The following is a 20688-nucleotide window of genomic DNA, read 5'->3' as shown; positions in this document are numbered from 1 at the left end:
CGGAAAGGCTATACGCGATAGCATTGTCTGAAGCGAGAAGTGCAGGTATTTTGGGCCCATTACAACTTTAGGTCCATATAGTTGTTTTTCTACTTTTTTTTTCTTTTTGAGACTTCAAGCTGCAAGTACTGTAGCATTCTTCCCTTCTTCTTTATGTTTATTTCTCTAATTCTAGTTTTTTTCCTAATTTTTGTTTTTCATTTCTTTATTCTTTTACTGCTTTGTATTCATTATTTATTTATTTTTCTCTTGACCTCTTTTTCATTTTAAACTCATTTACAATCAAATGTTCTATGATGTTAACCTATTTGTTCACTTTTGTAGATTAAATTTTTTCATGATGCTGACTCATTTGTTCGCAATATTCATTTTTCATTACTTATCCTATACAATGAAATGTTCGGGATGTTTAATATTTTGTTCGTTGTGAATTTTTATTTGTTCATTATGTTTTTTTGTTCATCAAAATAATTATTTTTCCGTGTTGTTAAATTATTTGTTCCTAGGATCCGAAATTAATTATTTACTGTAAAAGAAAATATTATAAAAACTTTCACGCAAACATAGGCGACTGTTTATTTCGAAGATCTTGTCACAAGAAAGATAATGGTGCTATTCAAATTTAATTTGGATGCTCGGTTTAATAATTATAACTTTTTAGTTTCGAAATTGCCTGTATGTGGGTGATGTCATCGTCCCAGTTCTCTTTGCATGTACAGAATCTTTTCTCTTTGAATGGGCCTAATTGGGGCCCGAAATATGAGTTGCTCGTTGTTTCAGTCCCAACCATCACCTGAAGCGACACATAACCCGGCGAGAACGACCGGGAGATGGCTACAAGGATTAGAATGTAATTTTACTTTCTTTTAGGAATATCCTGTTAAGTTGTGGGCTGTAATTACCAAAATCTGAATGGAATATAAACCAGGTTTCTCAAAAAAGAAAACTCCTACTCGCGGGTGTGAGGAATAGATTTTGCCGTGGAAGCCCGGTGTCCTCCCCCACTGCGAGTCCTCAGCCTCAAACTACAGAGTATGCAACTGTACTCAGTCATCTGACCATAAGGAACATGCAATTTGTCCTCACTCTCATTCCTTGGTCAATGAGGCGTGTGCTGAAGTTAGTACCCCTCTGATCAGGATATCCTGACAGATCCAGGGATATACCTTTAAGCTGAGAACCAAGTGACTGTCAATAGAAATTTAAGCTGAAAACCTACTGGATACAAACACAGAGCACTTCGTGTCACCTAAAAAATCTGCATGATGGACTTGTCAGCAGTGAAAATTTATTTCATTTTGAATGGAGACAATTGTATTATTTGACAAATACACAAGGAATCTTTTCAGGATTAGAGAGTTAGTACATGGGCAAAGTAATTGTGTAGCAAGAGCAACTGTCACTGCAACACTGCAGAATGGGGACAGGGTCACCTTGAGCAGGAACATTCACACTTTCAATTAATTGACAGGTATACAAACATAATAAGTTCTCGTTAACATGAATGGGCGGCACAATGGGTGGTATCTCTGGCCAATTCCGGTAGAAATCTTTGGCGTCACACTCACACTTTGTATGCATGCTAATATCTACCATTCTTCTTCTATATGTAGGAGACCTGTATACTTCCTAATAAAAAGAGGACCATGCTCATATACATCGATCAGTTTCAGTATCATGCTCGTTCTTGATTTCTTCAGATGAGCCCCTTGCCGTCGTCTTCGTCCTCGGATGCGGCCTCGCCGGAGGCGGCCTCATCGGAGCCGCCCGCACCGCCGGAGTTGTACCACCTCGCGCACAGCAGGTAGCAGAAGAAGTTGAGCACGCTGAGCGCGGCGAGCACCCAGTAGAAGAGGTCGAGCCTGTCCCTGTCGAGGTTGTTGTCGCCGAGCCAGCCGCGGCGGCCGCCCCTCGCCGTGGCCCGGTTCACCAGCGAGACCAGCACGGAGCTGAGGAAGAAGCCGAAGGAGAAGGAGCAGTAGAAGAGCGCCATGAAGAAGGCCTGCATCGTGCCGGCGGCCGCCTGCTTGTAGAAGAACTCCATGAGCCCCACGTTGGTGAACAGCTCCGACACGCCGAAGATGAGGAACTGCGGCACGAGCCAGAAGACGGACAGCCGCCCGCCGCCGGACACGGAGGCGTCCCGGCGCCGGCGCTCGACGAGCGCGGCGGCGGCCATGGACAGCGCGACCACGCAGAGGCCCACGCCGATGCGCTGGAGCGGGGTGATCCCGGACCGGGTGCCCATGACCCGCCGCAGCAGCGGGACGAGGAGGAGCTCGTAGGCCGGGACGAGCGCGAGGAGCATGGTGTAGGGGATGGCCTGCAGCGACGCCGGCGGGATGGCGAAGGAGGAGGAGCCCGGCGCCAGCCTGGTGTCCATGGCGCTGCCCTGCTGCACCGAGAAGGTCTGCAGCTGCGCGAGCACGGTGTTGAAGACGATGGTGCACGCCACGATGGGCATCACGGCGAGGAGCGTCTTGACCTGCCGCACCTCCGCCGCCGTGCAGAGCCTCCATGGACTCTCCGGCTCCGTGTCCGGCTCCGGCGCGACCCTGATGCACGCCTTGTCCAAGAACCTGTGTCAAAGTTTCAGATTTTTCCTTGTCAGCCTGAAGATCCTGAACCCTGAATTAAGTACCTGAAGGCTGAATGTGAATGGCGTACGAGAAGCTCACCTGAATTTATTGGCGTGAGGGAAGTTGTCGTCGACGGTCGCCGCCGGATCACCGGCTCCGCCGTTGGCAGGATTGGAAGAGCCGGAAGGGCAAATTTGCTTCCTCTTTGTGAACGCAGCAACAAAAACCTGACGAAATTTGCACGGTTGAGAAACCATTATTTTTCAGGTACTCCGAACTCTGAACTTCAAAGATGATTTTGCAAAACTAAAATGTAGTAAAGCAAAATGCACACGAACTTGAAAGATTGTGTGAATGTGAATTTCTCACCCTTGCAATCGGAGTGACGATGCTGCCCCGTGGCGGCTTGATCCGGTAGAACACCACGCCGGAGACCAGGCTGATGAGCCCGGCCCCCAGGGCGGCGGCGGCCAGGCCGAACCCGACGTCCATCCCGTAGCGCGTCTGCGCCCAGACAATAGCCGTCAGCGCGACGAGCTCGCCGGCGCAGTAGCCGAAGTAGGACAGGTTGAAGTAGGTCGGCAGCATCTTGGCGTCCTTCTCCGCCGCGCCAGCGAACTGGTCGCCGCCGTACGCCGTCATGTTGGGCATGACGCAGCCGCAGCCGAGCGCCACCAGGTAGAGCGCCACGAAGAAGATGGTGGCCTTGAAGCCGCTGGCCCGCTCGCAGCTGCCGACCATGGTGAGCATGTTGCACGGCGCCGACTTGAGCTGCGGCAGATGTGCTTGTACCGACAGTAGTATCAAGCCCTGGTAACAAAAATTTAAAATTGTCGATACAGTTTATTGATAATGTTCACCTTCCGGTTTTATAGAAGTCATATTTCATTTCGTTTGGATAAGGATTATTATAACAATAATTACTTATGTTATACAGAAATATACTAAGAAGAAAATATTTACTGACAGAAATATGATGTCATTAACATTTTGTCACAGAATTATGTACTAATAAAACAAGGTAATGACTTCTCCACAGCCGGCCGTATTTTGTTCGATTGGAGCGGCCGCATGAATCTATCCGGCATCCAACAAAACATTTAATTGGAACCGCCCCACCCACCTACTCCTCTCCCCATTCCCCTGCCCCCTTCTTCCTCGGCAGATCTACCGCCGCCTCCTCCAATGGCGTCCCTGCGCTCTCCTCCACTCCTCCCCGCTACCACGTCCTCCCCAGGCTCCCCTTCTCTCCCCACCCCACCGCAACTCCTTCCTCCCCTCCTCTCCTTGTCCCCCAACTTCCTCCCACTGCGGCGGCACGCCGGCACACGCGGGAGGACACGGCGGCACGGCGTGGCGAGTACCACCCTCCGCGGTGGCACGCAGGCATGCGCATGAGGACATGGCGGCCCGGCGTGGCGAGGATCTCCCTCCGCGGCGACGCACAGGAACATGAGCGAGGACATGGCAATGCGGCGCGTCGAGGATGAGGCGGCGAGCGGGAGGATGACCGGTGGCTTGGATGCTACTACGGGCGGGGCGAGGAGCGGCACGGATCCGTGGGTGCTGCAGCGTGGGATGGCCGCCGCGGCGTGTAGGGGTAGTGTTTCACCTCATGATTATCACTGCCAGGTAATGGTCTTCCTTCCCCTTTGTATCTCCCTGATTGAGGCATGGATAGGTTAGGATTTGAAGAATTGGAGCTGGGGGTTGGGTGGGGGTTAGGCACGGAGAGGCTCTCCAGGCACTAACGAGCTCGACAACGTCAAGGCCAAAAAGGCTTCCACGCCCCTGAAGCCCCACCCTCCTCGCTGGATCTAGCACCCCTACACCAGCATGCATTTGTGGTCATTTTTTCCGAGCAATTTAGTGTATCCATGCTAAGCATTTACTGCAATCACTTGTGCTGAAATAGTTGTCTGTTGTATACATAATCCTGCAATAGGACTCATGTATTTTTCTAATGGCAGGAGGGGGGTAGGTAGAGTTCGTGCTGCTAGAATGAGTATAAGGAATAGGGTCAAGTTTTGAATACAATAGAGGATGATAACTAAGATCAGTAGCTTAAGAGCTAGTGTATTGATTTTTAGACATGTTTTTTTCATCAGAAGAAATGAGTAGCTTAACTGAATGATAGCTAGAGCTAGAGCTAGATAACTAAATACTATATTATCCTTATCTTTAGTTTCTTTTTACCAGTGAAAATGGGTTAGCTTAATAGTTGTTTTGCTGATGTAGGTTCTAGCAGAGATTTGGCAGTTTCCTTTTTTATTCGCTTGGATATATTTGCCTATGCAGAGCTCACATTTGGTTAATTGGAATTTTTCAAGATCAACAAGGTAGTGTAGTTTATTAAGCACAACTATTCAAGGATCTGCCGACTTTGGCAAGTCAAGTTTTCTTGTTTGAAATTGTGAAAGAAGTATTGTTCTTGTTCATATATATATATATCATTTCTAGCATGTAAGTTGAAGCCAAGCAGTTTAGTGATTATTCAATACCAATTTAGTAATCCGGTATATGCAATAATATTGTATTTATTAGGCAATAACATAATTTATTGACTAAATATTTGGTTTACTGGAATTCATTTGTAGGCTGCATATATGTTAAATCTACAAGCAGATTGGGCATTTTTTAGTCTACCATTGTTTTGTATGAAAATACCATCACGGAAGATATGTGTTAAATATTTGTGAAAAACTAACTCGCATGCTGAACCTAATCTTAGCAGCTCTGTGTAGTGTGTTTTCTTTTATTTTGGTGAAATTGTTTTGGTGCGGGTAACAAGTCCACCGTTTTGCTTTTTTTTAAAGTAAAGCCCACTGTGTTGCTATGTCTATTTGTCTTAGAGATATACTGGTGTAACTAGCCCAATTTTTGTAGTGAAATGTGTTAGCTTAACAATTTTTTTCTGTTGTGGTAGGACATTCTAGCAGAAATTTGACGGCTACCTTTTTCTGAATCGCTTGAATATATTGCCTATGCAGAATCACATGGTTTTTCTTTATAATTGTGTATATTGCAGAGTGCAAACAACGCATTAATGATTCACCTGAGAACCTGGTTAATGCTAATCAAATAACCATACCAAGTTACAATGACAAGAGGGCAAAAGCGGCGGCATGGTCGTGCTGCCTCATCTAATGTGGTATATCAACCTCTCTTTTTTTCTGCTACTTGTTTTCTCAGTAGGCAACGATACGTTTTAGTATACGACATTTTACTTTGTTAGGAAATATAAATGAATAGCAACTTCAGAAATAAATATGGTTCTGGATTATCCAAAATAATATACTTCATTAGGCATTAATATGGTTCTGATTAGGCAATAATATGGTTCTTAACTAGGCAAAATAGTTTACTTCATTAGGCAATGTTTAATTTAAAATTTTTGAATTTATTTTCATTGGTTGCCTGAAGTACAAGGTAATATACAACCATCAGCACTGCTATTTAACACAGTACCTAGTTCCTTAGCCTAACCACATGGAAGTTAATGCTGTGTGCAGTCATCTTGAGAGTACATATTCAAAATTCATTGGGGTACAATATAGGCTAATTTAGACAGATATGTGGTTCTTAATTAGGCACTAATATAGCACTAAAAAGGTAATATAGTTTACTTCATTAGGCAATGTTATTGGATATGTAATTTTCAATATGTTGTAGAGAGATAGCAGCATTCCCAATAGATCTAAAAGCAAGTTCTTTAGAACTATTGTTCAGTTTTTGAAGCATGATCTGAACTATTGTCACAGAAATAGGAGCTTTCCTACTAGATCCCATATGTTGCTCTTTTCACTAGACATGTACTTCCTTTTTCTCTGTATGGAGGGGTAGCAGGCTCTTTGGCAAACATTCATGATAGCATGGGTAAAATTTAGTTCACACCGTCATACTTTTTTTCAAGCGCACTTCCTAATTTGTATACAAAAACGAATATTTGGTTGTTAGACTGTGCAGCCTTATTTTTTTTTTCTTTACACATTATGCAGCCAGCCTACTCGGCTTTTTTTATCCAGATCACTTCCCTGTAAAACTGCAGCTACTAGTGCACATTTGCGTTACACCTTTTCTAGGTAATTATAGAAGTCATGGTCATAAGAAAATATTCTTATGCAGTAACAAAATAGTTTAATAATATTTAATTGGTATTTAAGTAGTACTGAGGTAGTAAGTTAATAATATTTGGTAAGCAATTTTAAAATGGTCAGACCAAGCATTTAAGTAGTACTTAGCTATTCCCTGCTCAATTGAACAATTGTATTTCTTGACTCAAATAAAGCACTTGTATTGTATATAGATGCTCTAATTCTGTGCATATGTGCACAAATGTCCTAATAGAGCTATTGTTTCATCTATAGGGAAGGAGGCTGCCCAAACGATTTGTGAATATCTAAAGGATGAACGATGCTTTACATTAATCTAGAAGAAGATGCAGATGCGGTAAGACTTGATTCGAGATTTTGAAGAACAACATTTCTTTGCTTTTCCATACTCAAAGCTCCAGAAAAGAAACATTTTTGCTACAGGCAAGATATGAATGAGCTCATACAATGACGTGATAGTCAAAACTAGTGACACTTCACTTTAGACGGTGAGCTTTTTGAGAAATCTTAGTTCTCCTTGGTGACCAACATCTTAAACTCTTTATAATATGCTCATAATAAGTATATGGTGACTGATATTATCTTTTTTCACCCAATAATATAGATCATTCATGACAGAAAACACTGATTTCTTTTGCAGCCCCTATAAATCTACATATCTTTCCCTCTTTTAATTATGTTGTTTGCTTGATGCTCTTAACTCCAAAATGCAATTACCTCCACAAAACAATGATGCCTCAGACACTTTTTATGCAGGATAGTTATGTCAGATCACCAAGCAATTTGTCTGCTGTGGTCACCAAGCAATTTGTCCATTGTGGTGTCGCATTTTTGTGTTCTTGTTTTAGCAATCTTTGATATGTTGATGATTTTTCCTATTTTGGTTCTACTGATCAATTTCTAAAGCTAACTTTCATTTTTAGTTAAGCATCTTTTCTAGTTACAACTAAGCATTTTACTTATGGCTCTTTAGCAACTTTTAGACTAATAATTGCATTATGCAATTATAGCTGGGACTTTAGCATTTCTCCAATAATAGTTGAGCAATTCATATATCATGGTTTAGCATTTTTACAATTGAACCATGGAGGTAAACCTGATGAAATATTACTAGAGGTATTTGTTAGGACTCCCTCTCCTCGAACTGAACGCCGTTAAGTCTAGCTGCCCTAGTTCCTTTGAGCAATTTTTTAAAAACTCATAAGGTTGTTTGTGTAGTTTACTGCAGGTCTGGCAATCAATTAGGTTTGTTTTCTGATTGAGTTCAGCAGCTACTATTTACTAATAACATTTTTTGTGTACCTATTGATTGTCCATTGACTATTAGGATACATAAGCTAGTTCTTACATGCTATAAACTAACTGATCTGCTTCTCTTTTTTCTCATTGTATGACAGGTCATAAAAAAAGATCATCAGTTATGCAAGTACGATGATAACGTGCATTTGTAATACTATGTTGGTAGATCTCTTTTTAGTAACATACATGCACAACACCATGAGTCATGGATGTTTAGTTTTGCATGTGATGTAGTTTTGGATTTAGAGAGGCAAATATGTTTGTGTAAATAACCAATTATTATCCAAACTGCTGGGTTTACAATCATTTGCAGTTCAAAATCATGTGTTGTATATCAAGACATGTACATTCTGATATGCCTATGCTTTTTTTTTCTGGTCCTCAATCATCATTGCATTTGGGCTGCGGCGTTAATTTTTCCAAAAAGAGTAAGCAGTAGCTGGTCCGGACATCCGGTTGCCAAAAAAGGGATAGGCCGTACGGCCGGCCTAATTTACGGCCGGCCGTACGTTAGCCAGGTCCAATAAAATAATTATGTATGGGCCGGGTGGGCATGCCTTTAGCAAATTGTTATGGACTAACTATTATTTACTAATACTTCCTTTGATCACCAATACAAGTCCATTTAGATTTGTCCAAAGTTAATTTTCTAGAGTACAGAGAAAAATATATTCTCTTCATTGAACAGAGTTATATATCAATAATAAAAGTATTTTCATAATGTTCTTGTACCGACAGTAATATCAAGCCCTGGTAAAAAAAGTTAAAATTTTTTATACAATTTATTGGTAACGTTGTCCTTCCATTTTTATAAAAATCATATTTCATTTCATTTTGATAAGGGTTATTAGAAAAATAATTACATAGAAAATATATTCTCTTCATTGAACAGAGTTATATATTAATAAAAGTATTTTCTATAATGAGTTTAGGTACTGATAATCACTTAATCTTATGTTGTAAATTTTAGATACTTTTTTTTGACGGGGTAAATTTTAGATAATGATGATCAAAATTGTAAAAGTGTGATTAAATCAAAATCTAGATGAACATATTTACAGTCCGTGGAAGACTTGTCTTCTTAGTAAAATACTTGCCCAGGCAAGTTATCGAAATAAAAAAAGAAAAACTTTTCTCTACGTAGGAGCAGTGTCAGCCTATAGCTCAGTCCAAGCACTACAGCACAGCTTACATGCTCCTAGCTAGTGCCTGTGCCTCTACAGCTCTATGTAATAAAATCAGAATCTCCAGTACAACCACGCACAGGCATGCTGTCTCTCCTTTTCTTTTGAGTAAATCAGGAAGAGGCATGATTATTTTAACAAATTAAATTAAGTAAGAGAAAATTAGCATGAAAAAATAAAAAATAAATTTCACGCTTTAGCTTGGTGGAGCAACCTAGTGGTACAAGCTTTGGCCCCAGCAATGAGAACTGCCCAATCATCATAGGGCTGGATAATTCATGAAAAAAAATGCAGCAGAAAAAAGAAAAAAACTCAAGCATCTACCCCCATGGACTCAATGATACAAGCCTTATTCATTTGGCCCCAGCAATTAAACCTCCTCAATAATATACAGCATGAGAGCTGTCTGATTATATATGCTGATAAAGTAAGTAGGAAAAAAAGGACATAGAATTAAAAAGAAAAAGGTAAGTGGCCTCAGGGTCAGGGGTAGGGCGAGCGACACAATGATACGGGCCTTGGCCCAGCAATGAAAACTCAGTGCCATCCCCCAGAGATCAATCGGAAGCCACCAAACACACAGGTCACAAAAACCTTTCCCGGTGACTGATGAGTGGGGGGGGGGGGGGGGGGGGGGGCACCAGCAGGTGCATGCATTGGACCAGCTCGTGAATCCCAATGCTCCTGTCCGGAATCCTCCCATTCAGTTCTGACAGTTTGAACAGATTTTGGCCTTTGTTTAGATCTCCAAAAATATCACATCAAATATTTGGGTACATGCATGGAGTACTAAATAAAATCTATTTGCAAAACTTATTATATGGATGGGTCGTAAATCGCGAAATGAATCTAATGAGTATATTTAATCTATAATTTGCAACAGCGATGTTACAGTAATCATCAACTAATTATGAATTAATTCTAGATTAATTAGCCTCATTAGATTCGTCTCGCGATTTACAACTCATCCATACAAAAAGATTTATAAATAGACTTTATTTAGTATTCCTAAATAGTAAGATTTTCTTCTAAAAAAATTACGCCAAAATATCTAAACAAACCCTTTAAGAAAAGTTTCAACCCAGAAGACCAATGGACTCGACTTTGGGGCCGACGGATCCGAAGCCCAAAAAATGCTGAACCGCGCCCAGCTGGGATCTTTGTGCAGCTAGTTGTATTGGAATCCAATGCCCTGACTTTTCCTTTTTTTGAAGAAAAAAAAATCACGAGCTTTTGGTCGTCGCCATGCCGGGTGATGGTGACTGGCGCCCTTTCCGGCCCATCCGTCCATGGCGACGACCCTACCATGTTCTTGTGCTCAGTTCATCTCCCTTGCTTGACAAGGCCGGAGACCCGGGTCAAAAACAATGGAGGAAAAGGAAACACTAGCTGGCCGGCCGGCTGGGCTGGTCCTCCTTGAAAGCGAGCAGCTGCTATCTGTGTCTAGCTACTAGTGAATGGGATGTAGAATAGAGGGGGATCCATCAACCAATGAACGAACCAACCAATCAATGGCGATCGATGGATGGGTGGGTGGAGTTGCAGGCTTGCAGCAGCAGGCCAGCAGCATATGAGATGATCGAAGCACGTACCGCGAGCTCGACGGCGCCGAAGGCGAGGAGCGTCCAGAAGCATCCGGCGTAGGAGTCGGAGAGGAAGCCGCCGAGCGGCGAGAGGATGAAGACGGTGCCGACGAAGTTGGTCACCACGTTGGCCGCCTGCGACAGCGGGAAGTGGAGCTCGCCGAAGACGTAGGTGATCAGGTTGCTCCCCACCGCCGCCAGCGCCATCGTCTGCGCCGACTGGAACACTGCGATACAATGTAATCATCAGGCACGACCGCCGCGCCATTGCCGGCCCCCTGAGAGCTTCGTCCTTCCGGTACTAGTTATGCTACAAATAAAAGAAATGTGCACGGATGAGAGGCGCGGGCCGGGCGGCGTACCTAGGACGAAGACGGCGGCGCGCATGCCGCCGTGCCGGCGCGGGCGGCACGGGCGGCCGCGCCAGTCCACGGAGGCCCCGGCCGCCGGGGAGCTCTCCACATCCATGGCGGCTGATATGATGTCTCCCCCTCTCTCACACACACTCTCCTGCCCAGGTAGGAGTTGACTTGCTAGGACGCTCTGCGCTCGAAGCTGGCGAGTCGGTCCAGCTCCGGCAGAAGTGGATGGGCAAGCAATGAAGCTAAGCTTAGTGGTCAAGTCAGCAAGCTGGCAGTGGCAGGGGTTATATATAAAGATATGTATATATATATATATATTTACACATATATATAAAGATATAAATATATGTACGCGAGAAGTAAGAGACGAGGCGGCGTGTGGTTGAGTTCCTTCTCGGTTACACATTGGCCAGCCGGCTGGGTTCGAACGCACGTCACGTGCGCACGCTGCACGGGGCGACCGGTAGCAGTTGGAGTCGGGCACACGGCGCGGCGCGTTCGGCTTGCTTGCCGCGCCGTGTGCCAGCCGGTCGTCTCCGTCTAATCTGAACTCTGAAACAGAAGAAAACACTGGCCTTTCACACTGTCCGGAATTGTTTGGAGAGTACTTGTGATCAGAGCAGGCATTGGGAATTGGTGCTGACCAACTGGTGAACATATAGTGCTCCCTGACAGTCTGACTTGCATTTTTTTCCAATGGAAACGCTGAACGTAGTGCGCGCTCTCTCTCTCTATGTGCGTGTGTGTGCTTTACTTTCTGCACGTTCTTGCATCTTCCGACGACAATGCAAGACAAATGGGCTTGTTTAGTTGTTTATGTGTAAAAATTTTACAAAGAAATTTTACTAATTTGAAGTATTAAATGAAGTCTATTTATAAATTTTTTTTGCATAGATGGGTTGTAAATCGCGAGACGAATCTAATGATGCTAATTAATTCATAATTAGCAGATGGTTACTGTAGCATCACTGTTGCAAATCATGGATTAAGTAGGCTCATTAGATTCGTCTCGCGATTTACAGCCCATCCATGCAAAAAAATTGTAAATAGACTTCATTTAGTACTCCATGCATGTGTCAAAATATTTGATGTGATATTTTTTTTTCGTTTACTGGGTTTACGATTAAAGATCTAAGCCGGGCCTTATATATTTGCTACTGTTTGCCAGTTTCTCGTTCTTTTTATCAGGGGACATGGAGAGGTTGAAGACGAGTAATAAATTGGGCTGCCAGAGATGTCAAAAAAAAATCCTTACTAATATTTGGATGTGTCTAGTCAACAAATGTCAGTTTTGACCATCATTAAACTTTTAAATGTTCTAGAGTTAATTTTTAAAAATTATATACCTAGTGTGCGCTTGATATATATTTTTTGATTGTACTTACAAATTTATATTATTAATTAGTGCTAAAGTTGACAAATTAGTGTCTTTATGACTAATCACGGTTTGAAATGACAATTATATGAGGGAGTATGCTAAATCTTTTTTCCTAATAAATATCTGGTGTGCTATAGCTTTTTCCTAAATATCTACTTTCAGCATTTTTGGGAACTGGACGATAGTTTTTCAGTAGTTTCTTAAACATTATTCCAAAATTTTTAGAACATTATTTTAAAATTACTAGACATCTTCTAAACCTTCGACAGTACTTTAAACTAGCTTAAAATTTTTAGCAAGTATTCTTTTTTTTACTCTTTGTCGGGGACTTTCCTGCGAGGGACTAGCTCCTTCGGGCTCCTTTGGCATAGCTTTAGTCTAAAATGACTTCTGAAGCTGCTTTTCTGGTGAAGCTGCTTCTCCAATGAAACTGAAGCTGAAGTTGAAGCTGTCGAAGCCACATATTCCAGCTTCTCCACCATAGTGTAAGCTGGTGGGTTGCTTCATTGATGAAGCTGATGGAATTTTACCCTTTTGGTATAGCTTCATGTGAAGCTCTTTTTGAAGCTCCTCAAGAAGCTATGTCAAAGGGGCCATCATATTACCCATAGATCTGGTGTGTAAGTGCTCATATAAAGTGGTACAAATTTCTATCTTTAGTACAAAACACAAACAGGATCCCATTGGAAGACATCATATGTGTGTGATGTGTGTTGGAATTTGATTCATTTATGGCCCATTCAAGAGAATTCTAAAGCAACATGTGGCTGGTTAGTATTATCACATACTGCTAATACAAACAAGTGGACACCAATTTAAATATTGGAGCACTTTCTATAGGTTGAATGGAGCAGCCAAGAGATGGAGTGTGTAAGGTTTTGCTAAACACACACCAACGCACGCGCGCGTATTCGCGTCTTTTCGCATGTATATCCGCGTGACTTGTGACTTGTGACGTGTGGTTATGTGGCTGTAATTCAGCCAATATTTTGCCACTTGTGTCTCTCACATTTTAACCGTTGTGCACTAATTTGACGCTAATCAATGGCCGGTTAATTCCATAATACCCAGTAAATTGTCATGACCATCCTGAATACGTTTTAATGTCTTTTATGGGCGTCATCAAAGAGAAAACGGCTCCTCGAGGGCTGCCACGCCTATATTAGTGGACTGAAAATATTCCGGAAAATATCTCTTAATTCCCGGCCATTCTTCCACCTCTTGCTGTGCTATGACATCGAGCTGCTGGATCTCGACGGCCCTTCCCTTGCCGTGCACTGAGAAGAAGGGTGAGTGGTATCTCCAAACCCTTATCGTCGTGAAGTGTAACACCCCGGGTGTTTGCACAGTAATTAAATAAGTGTCCGCACAGTAATGGTGTAGGTTTGCTTTGCATCATGTGCTTGAAATGCTTAAAAAGGATCTTTTTGTAATTATGAAAGGGTATATGTGTAATTATGATTTTATGCAAGGTCCTTTCTGCAGTTGTGTTGAGTAGGTTGAGCAATTATAGTTTTAGTGAAGGGTGCTTGTGCAAAATTTCAGTGCATTTATTGCATGGCATCAATTTTTTTTTGCTTGAAGGTCTACATTTGAAATGAAATTGCTTTGAAAAAGACGAATTTCCTGGAATTCAAAATCCCTTCAACAATTTTAATTTTAGCTCTTGAAGCTTTGGCCAAATAAATTTTTGCACAACATCAAAGTTGTAGATCTTGAAATTTTGAACAACTTTCATGTTGGGCACATTTCCATTTGAGCTTTGGTTTAAAAGTTATCACTGGTTTACAATTTAGTCCCTGGAACTTTTGGAAATTGCAAAATCGCCCTTATCCCCTTCTTCCCCTCCCTGCTCTGCTTCCCGTCGCCGGCCACCGACAGCGCCGCCGTGGAGCGCCTTCCCGGCTTTCCCGGCCATAACTCCGCCGTGCGCTGGCGCCCACGCGTCGCGGACGAGCTCCTCCCCCTCCTGTTGCCTCGCGCTGGAGCCTCCACCCCTCGCCACGCACCCCCGCCGCGCCCAGAACCTCCCCGACGGCCGCCACCGTGACGCCGCCGTGGAGCGTCCCCTGCAGAGCCCGCCGCTCTATTCTAGCGAGCGCCCGAGCACTACAAGAGCCCCAGAACTCGATTTCGTGCTTCCCTTCGCTCTCTCATCGCTCCCACGCCGCAGAACGCCGCCGCCGCCCTGCTTGAACCCCGGCGAGCTCCACCCCGCCGCGGAGCCGCCACCCCAGACCCGCTCCACCCCTACAGCCCCCACCCTTAGCACCGCCTCGACCTCGCGCAGCTCCCAGGCCATTTCCCCTCGCCCAAACCTCACCGGAGCACCCTCGCCGTTGCTCGCCTCCGCCGCCGACCCACCCTGCTCCGCCGAGCCGCCGCTTCCGAGCCTCTCCCCGCGACCCTAGGCCACCCAGAGGTGCGCCTTGCACCCGTGAAGCTCACGCACCCCCCACTCTCGCCGCCGGTGAGCCCCTCGCCGGGAAATCGCCGGTCAACCGCCGCCCCCTCTCTCTGACCCGGCCCAGGGACCTCGGGGTGGAAGAAACAAAACTTCAGGGTGTTATTTGAATAGACCTAGACTCATGTGAATAGTGCACTAAGGACTGCTTTGTAATATTTTTCAGTGAACTTTGAAATTCTAGATCAATTCATAGAAAATTCGTAAAATAGCAAATCTTGATGTTTTGGAATCCTTTTGGAGAGCTCTATGCAGTAGAACCATAATATGTTAGGCTTTAGTTGCCAGTTTTTGCTGTATAAATGGTTTTGTGTCACTAGATAAATAAATACTAGATGTTTAGTCTTTTTCTTATCTGATGCTTGAAAGCTGTTATTGCTATGAAATTTTGGTGGTAGTTTACTCATGTAACACTAGCTTTGCTATAAAAATTTCATGGTCAGTTCCCTTGTGTAGCTATTGATTTGTTTTAATCTTTGTTTAGTACACTTTATTTATGGTAAATAGTTTCTGTTTGTAATAAATCATGATTTTATTTTGGCATGTTCTTTTTGAGTAGATTAGCTTGTCCAGGAAGTTTAAGCTTTAGTTCATGGCTAGAATAGGAGTTAAAATTGAATCTTGTTAAACTGGTGTCTGTTTTGTTTAATTTATCTGAATTAATTCCGTGTATATAAAATCATGAAAAATTCACAGTAGCTAGATCATCCCTGTGTAGATCTCCTGTTAAATTTTGAGCTTCTGTTTTGATCTATTTTGATCTGTATAATTCAGGCTTGTACTAGGTGTTGCCTGCATAAATGATTTATTGTGATTAAATGGTTACATGTCTTGATATGATTTTTGTAGGGTAGATTACTTTGTTCATGTTCTGTTTAGTGTAATTTTGGTAGATTTTATTACTATTTGTACTCTGAGTTGTTGTTTTATTTACAAACCATGATTTAATCGTAGAGGAAATCACCACCACTCATTCTATGAAGTTAGTTAACTTCTTTTGTGCTGTTGATCATGATGCCTTGTGTAGTTAAATTTGTTATTTAACTACTCTATAAACAATTGCCCATGTTTGTTTATAATGTTGTTCTTGCATTATATATAGATACGACTACCTTGTCAGACGGGACGTACGAGCTGATTCCGGAGTCTGACGGAGGTGATCTCGAAGCTCAAGTGAACACTGCGGAACTAACTGAAGCCCCGAACCAAAGTTCGGAAGAGCCTAGCGCTGAAATAGTTAGCAACTACCGAGAAGGCAAGCCCCGGACATAACCTATACTTCAAATTAATATCATTTACTGTATTATTTTACTTGTGCATTTACAGTTCATAGGAGTTGAATTGAAAACCTAGATGCATGATCCTAGGAACCAATGTACTGAACACTAGACTTGAGTTCGAGTAATTGCTAAGCTTATAGGAACGGTAAAAGTCGAGTGATTGCCTGTCACTCGCGAGCTTTATAGGAATTGCTTGTTTACTTTCTGTTATCAATATAAGGACGACGGATGGGGTTGTGTTCGATATCATGTCCTATGTGAGACCCCGTCTGTGTTGATGAACTTGCTAAGGTCGCGGTGTGTGGTAGTGTTGGTTAAGTTTTTGAACGTACTAGCCACATGCCGTAAATATGGTACGCGGTAAGCCTAGTAACCGATTGGATCGGGGAGTGGATATACCTGACACTCTCTCTTAGAGATAGGTTTTATTTTATGTTGCGCAACACTACGACTTCTAGGGACAAGGGTGGACCGGGCACGGGTGGACCTTGGAGCCCTGTAGTCGGGGAGAGTGTTCCTATCCACGAGCCGGAAAGAAAGGCAAACGGTTGTTTGGAAATGACCCGACGGTATTCCAAACGTGTGTGTTGGGTTTTCCTTGCAAGGTTGAATTTCGATTCAGAATCGTCCGCCTCTCACGATGAAATGAGACTGCTTGATCTCTTTGCCACACAGAGTAATAAGAGCAACAATATTCTTATTAATCTTGATGTTTGTTTAGAAGTTCCACCATGTTTGGTTAGTAGATGCTTACATAGAATGGTTAATCAACTAGAATGTTGAAGCTAAAACTTGAAAGTAAGGACCTACTCTTTATTGCTTTTCAGCAAAGGAAAACCAGAGCCTTACAAAGCCTTGCATAGTCTAGCTAAGGTGGGCTACTTATACCCGTTGACGGTTAAGTCTTGCTGAGTATTAGAATACTCAGCCTTGCTGTTGAAACCCTTTTTTCAGGTATGAGTTTTGAGGATCAGTTCGCTAGCTTGACCTATCCTTGCGCTTTGCCTCCTGGCTGGTCCGTAGAATGGGATACCTCTTCGGCCGGCAATGACTATGACGAGTGATACCAGGCTTGGGCTAGCTTGGTATACTTTTGGCGACGTGTTGTAGTCATCGTATTTCATCTTCCGCTGTTTTAAACTCTGATTCTACACTTATGTTTTGTATAACTGTTTTACTTAAGTTGGTTTTTGTAATAATCTTTTGAACTGGTTTGTAATCTTTAATATGCCTGTGTTGTAAAAGTGTGGTTGTAATATCTCTGAACTCGCCTTCGTGCGGGGTATGCTTGTTCGATCCGAGAATCGGTGGTTGTATCGGGACGTTACCCGACAGACCAAAAATTGTTCCGTTTGAAGTGCGTTTAAGCTAATGTTGCCTTTATGGTGATGGTTTATGCACTTGAGCCGGGATAATTTAGGCGGTTCTGCCACAGCTGGTATCAGAGCTGCAAGCATACATCGGAGGTGTTGGAACCTTAAAAACCATTTTCCATATAAAATTGGAACCATAAAGAATTTCGGAAAACTACGTTGGATTCGTTAAGAGTTGTGTTAGAACGTAAAGTCCTAGGGAATTTATGGGAATTACTAGGTGGTTATTTTTGTATGGTTTATGTTATCTGACTTCCAGCACTTTACATTTTGTCAAACCATGCTCACAAGCAACTCTTACTTCTTGTAACGACGCACCTACGTGAGGTAAGATGGTAAGGATCCTCAGTCAGCTGAGGGAGTCTGACCTTCCCGTCGGTGATGCGAGCCGAACGCTGCCCTCAAGCAGTGGCTTACTTGAGGTGCTTCCAATATATCGACTATTAGTTGACTATATTGGAAGTAAAGTGTGCTCAGTCAGCTGAGGGAGTCTGACCTTCCCGTCGGTGATGCGAACCGAACGCTGCGCTCAAGCAGTGGCCTACTTGAGCTGCTGCCAATATACCGACCTCGGTCGACTATATTGGGAGTAAAGGAACTTGTGAATACGCCTCTGAGTAGCGTATGTTAACGTTGGCCATACAGCGGAAATTGTATGGCTGCCGCTTCTATAGTGAGCGGTAATGTTTGGGAATGCTTTCATGAGTGCTGGCATGAAAGGTTCATTGGATATATATATATGTTCTGTCAATCTTCTGCAGGAACACTAACCGCGATTTGTTAAGATAAGAACGGTTAGAATGTATCGACTAGCTATATAGGGATAGCCGTATTTATGTATACCACTGTGCTAACCACGTAAGCCCAACCATAGTTGGCAATTGTCTATCTTGTGAGGACGGTCAGGACGTGCATGCATATTTGGTTGATGTTTGATTGGTTTATAATAGTTGAAGTTGCTACATGAGCTTGTTAAGGAATTTCTAGTATGAATCCTTATAAGATAAGTGTTAGTATGCTTAAAACATGAGTGAGTGAAACTCTGATTTTAGTAGCATGCTTGTTAAAATGCTTAGGTTTCCTTGGATGAAAAATATGGTTCCGAGTCATGCCTTCCTCCTAAACCCCATCTTGTTGTTATAAGGATCTTTTCATTCCTTAGAATCTCAAATGATGAACCAGTACCAATTGTGGTTTATTATTCTTTGAGTTGGAATCATATCATCTTGTGAATTAGAACACATTTGTTTACCGCAGTCTTCTTAAAGCTTTATTTGAGAAGTCTTGAGATAATTGCATTACTCACATTTGAATCCTTTTTGATTCAGATGGCGACTTGTTCTCAGATCTTTTGGGATGAGGAGGGAAATGCTCATACCGATTGTCTGTACTGGGAGGGTTTTCCGAGGATTCTTTGGGATTCACTTCGTATCTTCCACTACCCAGATCCACCCCAGTACACGGGACGCCAGTTTTCGGAGGATGGAATTAAGAAGAACAGAGTTAAGATGACCATTCCTCAGCACCCCACCTTGGAGTGGCCACCGATTGAGATCAAGGTGATTGGGTACCGTCTTGTGGATGCGTTTGAGAAAGCAGCTCTCAACGCTATCACCACTTTTTGTGAGCACCATCCCGAGGAGGTAGCAGCATATCCTATTGGTTTGTTCCCAGCAGTCAGTGCTGGAAATGCAGAGTGGCTGTTCAGGGTCACACACTTTGGACACTTGATTGGAGATGTAGCGGATGAGACTATCGAGGCAGTAGTCAGATATATGAATGCCCAGTCTCACTACCAGATACTTCAGCAGCGACACATGGACCAGGTGATAGACTTGGCCCAGAGTTTTCAGCGAGGCCTTCGTCTGAAGGATATTCAGATTGAGGGACTTCAGGATGCCGTGGCTGGGAGGGATACTGCTATTGCACAGTTTGAGCATCAGGCTATGGAGTATGGTGCTGAGATAGAGCAGCGCAACACAGTTATCGGTTTTCTTCAGGCGCAGGTGAATGAGCTGCAAGCAGATTGGGCTGATGCTTTAGCACATGTTGGTATGCTCCAGGAGCAACTAGATGCCCCAGCTGAGCCGGCAGCAGCAGAGGAGGACCCACCCAGAGGAGATTGAGGGAGTATCTGACTTAGATTCCGAGCACGCACTTGCTGAGCCTAACCCTCAGCCGGACGACTCTTCTTCCGGCAGTGCCTCTTCTGTGGGCAACCTCGACGACTTCTAGGCGTCTTAGACTTTGTCCTAGATAGTTGTGTTCTCTTGTTGTAGCATATGTATATAGGGAAGATGTTATTGTAAAATAGCCTTAGGGAGGAGTACCACTTGTTGTATTATATGTGGTAAGGTTAAGCGATGTTAGGTTGTAAGAACAAGGCTGCTTTGGATGTAATATAAGTAGCGACTACCAGCTTGGAAATCATAATCTTTCTACTTAGCAAATCTCTGCATTTGTGCATTTTCACGCCGTTTGATGAATACAAGATGTTGCAGATTTTTGTGGCATATGTGCCCATCAAATGTTAGCATGTTGAATCTGTGAGACTAAATTTTAGTCCAACCCCTTCTATGATCTCTGTTGTTTAGCAACATAGCACATAGCGATGAAGAGCGAATTGATAGATTATTTTCTTTACCCTTTGCTCTCAGCATTGAGTCTCTATACGATGAAGCATGAAGCTATCTAGCCGCGGACCAGTTTTGAATTTTGTGGGTTGCACATTTATGTGTTGTGCACATTGTGCTACACCGCATCTAGTTACATTTTTGCTGATTTTGTTTTATCCAAATGTATGATCATTATACGTACCATTGATTTTGGAAGCGAGAAATATGTATCTAATGGATGTCTTCCATGATTACAGATGGTTGGTCATACACGCGGAACGCCTGATGGCTTTGGTTGTGAAACTGGCAGTGGATCTCAGCAACCACCGCCACCCCCATCAAATCTGGCCGAGTTAATGGCCATGCAAACAGAGTTGCTTCGCCAGCTAGTCCAAGGGCAACAAAATCAGCCACGCCAACAGTATGGAGGACGGGAGGCACAACCAGCGGGTTACCAGG

At 43.2% G+C, this 20688-nt stretch overlaps 1 protein-coding gene and 1 long non-coding RNA gene across 2 annotated transcripts; one reads left to right on the top strand and one right to left on the bottom strand.

Moving 5' to 3' along the window:
- Nucleotides 1-1470: 1470 nt before the first annotated feature.
- LOC120679601 (protein NRT1/ PTR FAMILY 4.3-like) lies at nt 1471-11394 on the bottom strand. The gene is made up of 5 exons (XM_039961222.1): nt 11120-11394; nt 10767-10984; nt 2949-3389; nt 2679-2806; nt 1471-2579 (listed from the first exon to the last, which is right to left on the bottom strand). The coding sequence occupies exons 1-5, from the start codon at nt 11223-11225 to the stop codon at nt 1697-1699; spliced, it is 1776 nt and encodes a 591-aa protein (XP_039817156.1). The 5' UTR covers nt 11226-11394; the 3' UTR covers nt 1471-1696.
- On the top strand, nt 2724-8346 carry LOC120679602. The gene is made up of 2 exons (XR_005677260.1): nt 2724-2846; nt 5608-8346. It is a non-coding gene; the product is annotated as an uncharacterized LOC120679602 (long non-coding RNA).
- Nucleotides 11395-20688: the final 9294 nt, after the last annotated feature.

This window comes from Panicum virgatum, chromosome 6N (assembly GCF_016808335.1).
Source record: "Panicum virgatum strain AP13 chromosome 6N, P.virgatum_v5, whole genome shotgun sequence".
Lineage (NCBI taxonomy): Eukaryota > Viridiplantae > Streptophyta > Magnoliopsida > Poales > Poaceae > Panicum > Panicum virgatum.
This window is presented reverse-complemented; position numbering and strand designations above follow the sequence as displayed.